General features: G+C 22.4%; 6 protein-coding genes across 6 annotated transcripts; 2 read left to right on the top strand and 4 right to left on the bottom strand.

The window, feature by feature from the left end:
- DICPUDRAFT_98850 (uncharacterized protein) lies at positions 1–1,038 on the top strand (the record flags this gene model as incomplete). Its single annotated transcript, XM_003290868.1, has 2 exons — positions 1–178; positions 276–1,038. Coding segments are annotated over 2 exons (391 nt in total), but the record flags the coding sequence as incomplete, so codon positions are not given.
- Positions 1,039–1,095: 57 nt separating this feature from the next.
- Positions 1,096–1,895, bottom strand: DICPUDRAFT_92578 (uncharacterized protein). The gene is made up of 2 exons (XM_003290858.1): positions 1,466–1,895; positions 1,096–1,279 (listed from the first exon to the last, which is right to left on the bottom strand). Exons 1-2 carry the CDS (start codon positions 1,684–1,686, stop codon positions 1,174–1,176), a joined length of 327 nt encoding a protein of 108 aa, XP_003290906.1. The 5' UTR covers positions 1,687–1,895; the 3' UTR covers positions 1,096–1,173.
- A 1,405-nt stretch (positions 1,896–3,300) lies between these two features.
- Positions 3,301–3,819, bottom strand: DICPUDRAFT_155449 (uncharacterized protein; the record flags this gene model as incomplete). Its single annotated transcript, XM_003290857.1, has 2 exons — positions 3,301–3,455; positions 3,798–3,819. 2 exons carry the CDS (start codon positions 3,817–3,819, stop codon positions 3,301–3,303), a joined length of 177 nt encoding a protein of 58 aa, XP_003290905.1.
- A 1,055-nt stretch (positions 3,820–4,874) lies between these two features.
- Positions 4,875–5,045, top strand: DICPUDRAFT_155448 (uncharacterized protein; the record flags this gene model as incomplete). The annotated part of the gene is made up of 1 exon (XM_003290867.1): positions 4,875–5,045. The coding sequence occupies one exon, from the start codon at positions 4,875–4,877 to the stop codon at positions 5,043–5,045; it is 171 nt and encodes a 56-aa protein (XP_003290915.1).
- Positions 5,046–6,788: 1,743 nt separating this feature from the next.
- On the bottom strand, positions 6,789–7,235 carry DICPUDRAFT_155447 (uncharacterized protein; the record flags this gene model as incomplete). The annotated part of the gene is made up of 2 exons (XM_003290856.1): positions 6,789–6,794; positions 6,993–7,235. 2 exons carry the CDS (start codon positions 7,233–7,235, stop codon positions 6,789–6,791), a joined length of 249 nt encoding a protein of 82 aa, XP_003290904.1.
- A 598-nt stretch (positions 7,236–7,833) lies between these two features.
- Positions 7,834–8,463, bottom strand: DICPUDRAFT_81614 (uncharacterized protein; the record flags this gene model as incomplete). Its single annotated transcript, XM_003290855.1, has 1 exon — positions 7,834–8,463. One exon carries the CDS (start codon positions 8,461–8,463, stop codon positions 7,834–7,836), a length of 630 nt encoding a protein of 209 aa, XP_003290903.1.
- Positions 8,464–8,898: the final 435 nt, after the last annotated feature.

The raw sequence follows: 8,898 nt of genomic DNA, 5'->3' as shown, positions 1-8,898 counted from the left end.
ACCACAACAACAATTACTACCACCACAACAACAATTATCTTCAATTTCAAATCTTTTACAAACTTCAAACTATTCAAATAATAACCAATCTTCTTATTTAAATAACAATGATGGTTATCAATCTGATATAGGTGTATACTCACCAGCCAATTTTAACTCACAACCAAATGGCTCACCAGTAAGTATCGTCACATAGTTATTAATAATAACAAAATACATTTTTTTAAATAACAATATACTAATTTTTCTTTTCTTTTTTTTTTTTTAAAATAAAGTCTGTAAACTTAAAACTTTTAGAAATCAAATCTTTAAAAAAATATAATGCCATTCACAGACTTAAGGTTTCTCACTCGCCATCAAAAACAGAACTTGTATCAGCTGTTATTCAACATTTTGCCCATCAAAATATCGACGAGGATACAATCATTACATCATTTTTAAAAAGAGTTAAAAGCGAATCAAGAATTAGACAATTAGAAAAGGTTTAAACATCAAAACGATCATTTTATTAATTGCCCTTTCTCATATTCCTCAATTCCTGTATAATATCTCCATCCTATGGCTTTTATTTATTTATTTATTATAAATGTTTTTTTAAATATATTTATTCTTTTTAAAATATTCCCTCCTCTTTATATTTTTCTCCCCATCAATTTTATGTTACCAAAATAACATTGGATTGGTAATTTTTCTTTTTTTTTCCCATCCTCTTTTTTCACATTATAGATTTTTTATTATAATTTTTTTTTTTTTTCATTATTATTAATCTTTTTTGAAATATTTCTATTTGTATTGTTTTGTTGTTATTATCGATATTTAACATAGTTTCTTTATTATTAAAGAAATTTGTACATATAAAAATTATTTATGTTAAATAATATAATCACATTCATACACACACAATATTTTAAAAAGGCAATAAAACAAAAAAAGAAAAAAATAAATAAAATGTATTATTAATTTTAAAAAACCATCTTTTCCTTCTAATTTTATAAAAGATCTAAAATAAATTAAAGTTTACAAATCAAAAAAAAAATTAAAAAATATGTTTAATATTGTTTTATAACATTATTTTATTTTATTATTATTACTAAAATATTTTTTTAAAGTTTTCTTTTTTTTTTTTGTATATGTTTTATTATATTATTTATATTACTATTATTATTTTAAATTTTATGAGAGTTTTTTATCGTCATATTCAACAACTTCTGTTTTACCTTGTTTCTTTAATTTAGTTGCTTCATCTAATTCAGTTTTCTTTAATTTTCTAATTAAGTATCTAGATAATAAAAGTGATGTTATATGTTAATATAAATATTTAAAGTAGTTGATGTAAATTTACAATTATTATTAAATATGATTATTATTTGTTGTAATTAATTATTATCGATTTTTGATTTTTGATTATTGATTATTGATTATTGATTATTAATATTGAAAGTTTATTCTATTCCATTTGACTTACTCATCATATTGACATTGTTCATAAGCATGTTTTTCATCCATACATTGCCATGGTGCATAATAGGTGGAAACTCTGCAATCATTTAATTTAATTAAAATGTGAGCGCAATAATCTCTAAAATGTAATGGAATATTTTTATCTTCTAATTCTTTTTGAGTGGCATTCATTCTTCTGGTGCCATCTGGATTGAAGGTTGGTGGTAATTCGTTATGACCTGTCATTTCTTTTTTTATTTATATATATTTGATTTCTAATTGTTTATTGTTATACAAGAGTTGTTCTTTATTCTTTTTTTTTTTTTCAACCTAAATCTATTTACGATTGTTGGAGTTGATTTTATTTTGATTGATAAATTGAAATTAATTTAACAAATAAATAAAAAAAAAAGTAAAGAGATATTATTATATACGAATAAAATGATATGATTTATAAAAAAATAAAAAATAAAAAAAAAAGAAAAAAAAAAAACAAAATGAAAAAAAATTTAAAAAAAATAAAATTTTTTTATAATTTTTTTTTTAAAGCTTTTTTTTTTTTTAGTTCAAAATAATTATTCAGAAATAATAAACCCATGTTTTTATTTGATCAATATGTAATCTTTTTTTTATTTTTATTTTTTTTCTAAAAAAGGATATTATAATATCTTTCTAAATTTTTTTTTTATATTTTTTATTTTTTTTTATTTTTTTGTTAATTATCAAATAATTATTTTGCTGGTAAATAAATAAAGAAAGAAATTTAAATATTTGATAAATGGAGGCAATTTGTTTTAAAAAAATAATATAAATACTTTTTTTTTTTTGTTAATCATAGGGAGTGTTTCAATAATACTACTTTTTTTAATAATATATGATTTTATCTGATTATATTTATAATAAAATAAATAATCAATTTAACTTTAGAAAAGCACATAAAAAGCACATTTATGACAATATATCTTTGGTTTTTTTTTTTAAATCTTACTTATAAAATTTATATTGTATTATTTAAACTCTGTTTGAGGATCTAGTTTCGAATCATTTTCTGAGGTTCTAAATTTGACCAATGGCCAACCCCTTTTATGTTGTTAGTTATGATGTGTAATGTATTCATATGCATTTTAGAGTTAAAAGAATATTACTGTTATGATTATATCTCAACAAAATATTATTTATATATTTTCCTTTATTTCGATTTTAGTGTATTGGGCAGGAGAAATACCTGTATCTTTGGGTTAAACAGAAGCTTTAAACAATAGAAATGGTTGCAATACTGATATTATGGTTTGGGATAACTGTAATGTTTTTTAAAATAAGAAACAAGCTTGTTTCTATAAAATTCAGAGTCATCAAATTGCCAGGGTTTCTTCTTTATCTTGATTTGGTGATCTTGATTTTGATGATGGTGGGGTTTGGTAATAATAATAATAATTTATATAAAATATATAATTTTTTTTATTTTTAATTTTTCATTGTTATTATGGTATATCTAGTATTAATGCAGATGGTAGTAAGTATTAGTCAAAGAAATGTAAAGTATAATTCAGTCAACATAAATGATATCAGTTTGGGAAGTATTAAAGCTAAATCATTGGATTACAATTTAATTCAACTTAAATCGATCAAAATAAAAAATTATAGCTATTTTTTTTTTTTAATTTAAAATTTTTTTATATAATTTAAATTTGTTTATAATTAATGTATTAAATGTTAATATTATAAAATAAGAGATTTTTTTTGTTTCCATATCTCTTCCCTTTTTTTTTTTTTTTTTTTTTTTTAAAAGTGAAGATAATTAAAAGCAAATGCTTTAAATTAATCAGTAAAATTTTATTTAATGTTTTTTTTATAAAGTTTTTAAAGAAAATATTCTAAACTGTTGATATTTGGTAAAGATTTGATGCTGATGAAGTATGCTCTTGCTATTCTTCTTTTAAATTTCCTATATTCTTCATTAATGTTGCTAATTGTTTGTGGTTGTTTAGCTTGTCTTTCCTTGATGTTTTTTAAACCTTTTAAGTATTCTAAAGTGGTCTTGTGGTGAGGATTTTCGCTTTGTTTATTTATTATTTATTTATACTTTTGTAATGTAGATGGAGCTACTTTGGAATACATTATATGAATATTTCTGCAATAATGTTAAAACTATTAATTCTAGTAATCACACGGAAGATACAAAAATCTTAAATGCTTCGCCCAAAGGGGGGCTCGAACCCCCGACCACAAGGTTAAAAGCCTTGCGCTCTACCGACTGAGCTATCTGGGCAATTTTACCCAAAATTTACATACTACTGGTGTATCAACACTTGTTTATTATAGTTATTATTACCATATCTTTAACTATAATTAATTACCACTAATTACAACATCATTCATTTTTTTAATGATATTTATCACTTTTTATACAATTCATTTTATTTTTACACACTTTTGTTGATTTTTATATAATCTACATATATCACCACATACACTTTCATTAACTGTTTTAAATAAATCCAAAATTTTCTTTGATTTTTTAAAACTTTTTTAAGTAGACGAAATCTAATTGAGATCTCACTGCTTGATCGGTGTATCTCTTTTATTTATTCATTCACAAACAAAATTTAAAAAAATAATAATCAAAATAATGGTGATGATAACTTGGATACTAATAATTGCATTATTCCACTACAAAATAATCAACATTCTGCTCAAAATCCATTTTATTCACTAAATACTCTTTAAAATACTTATCCAGAATACCTAAAATGTATTCCAAAATTTAATAAGTCTGGTCACCTAAATAACACTTTTAACATATTAAAAAACCAGAACTATTAAAATAAAAATTACCATCCAAAATCATCATATAAATTAAACACAAATTTTCAAAAAATTTTTTTAAAAAATATTATTAATAATAATGAATAAATTCTTTTTTTTGAAACAAAAACTACACCACATCACAACATAACCAGTATAATCTAAAACTACACTGGTGCATCTAAGGTAAACAGAACCAAAGATAATACTACCACAACATTCACAAATGATTTGACAAGAAATATTTTCCTAAAAAATCATCCAAACAAAACTTTATTAAAATCAACATCGAAAAAGGAATATTAGAACCAAAATTCACAATTCCAGAACCATTTGGCCTACAACCAAATAGTATACCACTTTATGTTGATTTTAATGCAATGTTACTAACATTTTTACCATTAAACTAGATGATGAAATTATACCTTAAATTCATCATACCCTACCACTATTATCTAACCAAAAATTAAACCTACCACTTTATTTACCACCAATAAATGATTCATTCGAAAAAGAATGTTCACATTTATTTATTACCACTTATTTTTCTTTTTTTTTATTTTTCATTTTTCTTTTTTCTTTTTTTTTTTTAAAACAATATATCATTTTATTCTAAATAAAAGATATATATGGCATCTGTACATATCCATAGTCAACCGAAAGGATTAACAAGACTCTACGCCAATGCACTAAAGTTATACCGAGCTGTATACGTGCTATTTAACTGGATAGAAGGTTTCCTTTGCAAGGAAACACTAACCCAAGGTTCTCCGTACAAGATGAAACTTATGCTATGCTAAACTGCCAAGGGCTGTAATGTTTAATTCATATTCTATTAGCTAAGATGCGGGCATCTTTTATGAAGTAACACCACCTTAAAAGAAAGTTGGATCTCCGGAAATTTATTATTCTTGCAATAATAAATTAAGTTACCTCAGAATAATTCAATTTATTCAACCAAAATTGCAACGGTTAAATTTTGCTTCAAGTAATATCTGGTCAATTCAGATACTTAGGGCTTATAATTAATAAAATAATAAAATGGAATAAACATTCCAATATATTTTTAAAAAGCAAAAAAGCTATCTGGGCAATTTGTGGTATGTTTGTAATAAAGTGCACTACGCACAAATAAGGCGTGAGGTGACCAACTTAGCAAAAGGGAAATTTCTTAATTTATACTATTAATTTGAACTCCTACTTTATATGTTCAAACCTTATGGGGGTCATATACTACATGTTAATAAACTGCCCCTCTTGAGAGTTTTGAATTATGAGTATTTCACCTATGAATTAGCATATGAAAGACACTCAAGAGATTCAAGTTAATCTGCGCAGCAGCATGGGAAAGAGAAGTCAAAAAAATTAACAGAATATATAAAAAACTTCAACACCAATATCCAGTTAGCAAGATATGGAATTCAGATATATTAAGAGTGAAAATACCGATACACCTGGAGAGCTACAGAGCTTTATCGATGAATTACAAATAAAAATTAAATAACAAAAATTAAGTAATTTAATTTTGCAACAAATATTATTCAACAAAAATTAAATAACTAAAATTAAATAATCAAAATTAAATTACTTAAATTTTTTCTAAAAATAAATTAAAGTCGGGTTAACCCCTTTGCACCATTATTATTGAAGGGGTAAGTCAAAAATTCGTGGTTAGCAATAAATACAAAACTGAGACCTTTGTTTTAAAATTGAATTATTTGCCTCTGAGTGACTTTTTTTAATAGGTACAGTTCTTCGCAAAAGTTTTGTACCTATACTAACTGCTGTCAAAAAAACATTAATGAGAATTCTCAACTATTTTAAGAAAAAGTTCACAAAACCTCAACTCCTATACCTCTTGAGATTTTTATTTTAATTATTTAATAAACTACAATTTCATAAATGTTGTTTATATGTTATATTTTTTTACTTAAATATTTAAGTAATCATTTGTAAGATATATGGAGCTTTATTACATTTGGTTGTTATATAACTGTCGTTATATTTAAGAACTCTAATCAAAATAATTAATTACTAAACATATATAATTAAAAAAAATTATTATATTTGTTTACACAAATAAAGATAAAATACAAAACAATAAAACCCAAATTATATCTGGATAACGACATCTTATAAAGCTAAATCAGTTTTATGACACCTTTGTATTAGCACGCGTTGTCGCTCTATCATGTCCTTAACATAACAATCTGCTCCATTTGAAGCATCAATATCGTTTACTATTTTAGGTGGGAGGAATAAAACAAGGGATTTATAGGGTTAGTTAAAAGTATATTATCTGTAATAATGTTTGTACGCTATCTAAATTATACCATTTACCATGCCTTCTTATAGTACAACTAATCCCCCATAAAAAACTACCCATATACAAATCATTTTTGGATAACGCCCTTGTAATATTAAACTCGATAAAAACTCATGGTGCATTTGAAATGTCCAAACACAAATATTGATCCAAAATTTTTCATTTTAAATATAGTTTTAATATATTATTTATAAAAATAAAAAAATTAAAAAATTATTTAAATCTAAAAATAAAAAATTCAAAAAGAAAAAGAATTAAAAATAACTAAAAAATAGATAATTATGATTAAATAAATTTAAAAAATAATGTTATTAATTTATTTAATTGAAACCCCATAAATTAAGGATTAAATAATCGGTATACCATAAAAAAATTAATAAATAATCTAAAAAAAAATAAAAATAAAAATAAAAAGTCTTACTAATGAAGTGGCAAAGAATGAAATGACCCTAGTAACGGCATTATAAGTTGAGTACTGGTTAGTAGTATTGATGTCTTGGTAACCAGATAGAGTGTATTTTTCGGTAGTATTGTAGATACTAGCAAAGTCATAGAGACCAGCAGCAGTAGTTTGGCTATCTTTGTTCCAAATGGCAAAGGCTGTATCACCCATACAATTTGAAATTAAGGCTAAGATAATAACTAATAAAGTAAATATTTTCATTCTATATTTTGATATTGTGTATGATTAAAAAATAATTTTTTTTTTTTTCAAAACTCTTTTTTATAGCAAAAAAAAAAAATTCAAAAAAAAAAAAATCCAAAAATAAATAATTTTATTTATTCAATATTAATGAATAAGTCGATGTTTTTGAAGGTTTAGACCCCTTGGTTTTATAAAAAAAAAGAATTTAAAACCAAAATAAATTAGAAAAAACTTAAAAAAATAAGATAAAAAAAATATTTTTTTCCCAAGTTAGTGCCTTGTGATATTTTTTTTTTTCTTGGTGATGTCATTTTAAATTTTCAAAGCAACCTTCACAAAAATAAAAAAGAGTAAGAAAATCTAAAAATTGGTTATGGTAATAAAAATAAAGTTTTTCAATAGATTTTTTTTTTTTTATTATATCATAAAAAAACACAAAAAAAAAATTTCTTTTTTTTATTTCACTATATATTGTTTTATTTTTTTTATTTTTAAAACTAATTATCTACATTAAGACAAACAAAAATAGTTTATTTTTGATTAAAAAAAAATTTTATTTATTTCTGGAATGTAATTAAAAAATAAAAATAACAGCAAAAGAATACATGAAAATTGATTAATTTTTTTTGATTAAAATTGCATAAGGTCTAATTAAACTTTCATTATCAGCTACATAAACTTCAGATCCCTTGAAATATCGTGGATCAACTCTATTCTTTAATATAACAGAATATTGAGTTTGAGATGGGTCCTTCTTACAATATCCCAATGCTGTTTGGAGTTTATTTGAAGAGTATATTCCTGGAATTATACATTTACTAAGTAGATAACCTTGTTGAATAATTGAAATTGCATTCGAGAGTGATGTACCATGGTATGTGACATGCCAATCAGACAACCAAGACCTATCCTCATGTTTGTTAACGTTCAAAGCAAACTTCATAAAACCCAATTCTGAAGAACTTTTATTGAATTCATTACTGAAAAAACTTTCTAAATTACATGTACCATTATACCCTATAAACTTTGTAAAAATAAAATTTGTATATAATTCAAAATAAATTGAACATATTAAACCTTTAAAAAAACTATCCAATAAAGATTGTTCGCATTGAATGATTTGATGCTCCTCTGAAATAAATAATTTTTTTTTTATAAAAAGTTTAAGATCGTCAATATTTTTGATTGGATCTTGATCATTATAAAGAAACTCGCCATTAAAATATTTAATTTTGAGTCTATACATTTTTTTTATTATTTATTTTTTTTATTTATTATTTATTATTAATTATTTTAAAAATTTTAATAATTAATTATTATTTATTTTTTAGTTTTTATAAAAAAATGAAAAAAATTTAAGTAAATAATAATCAATACTTAAATTTTTTTTTTTTTTTTAAAAAACTTAAAATTTTTTCTTACTTTTAAAAAACTTAATCTTTATCTTTTAAAATGGGATACATAAAAAACATATCTCTAAAGTAGAGATAAACTTAATTTTAAAAAAAAAATTTTAAAATTAAAAAAATTAAAAAAAAATTACGAAATTTTTTTTCATATTAAAAAGATGTTTTTTTTGATTGTAATAAATTAAACACAAATCAATAAAAATGAACCAAATTTACTTGAAAAAAAAATTAATTTTTTTTTATTATTACTATTTATTATTACTTTATATATA

Source organism: Dictyostelium purpureum, assembly GCF_000190715.1.
Source record: "Dictyostelium purpureum unplaced genomic scaffold DICPUscaffold_247, whole genome shotgun sequence".
Taxonomy (NCBI): Eukaryota; Evosea; class Eumycetozoa; order Dictyosteliales; family Dictyosteliaceae; genus Dictyostelium; species Dictyostelium purpureum.
This window is presented reverse-complemented; position numbering and strand designations above follow the sequence as displayed.

Coding starts and splice junctions, on each gene's coding strand:
- DICPUDRAFT_92578 (XM_003290858.1), bottom strand. CDS start 1,686: ATGACAGGTCATAACGAATTACCACCAACCTTCAATCCAGATGGCACC. Junction 1,280..1,465: donor GAACAATGTCAATATGATGA/GTAAGTCAAATG, acceptor TTTATTATCTAG/ATACTTAATTAGAAAATTAA.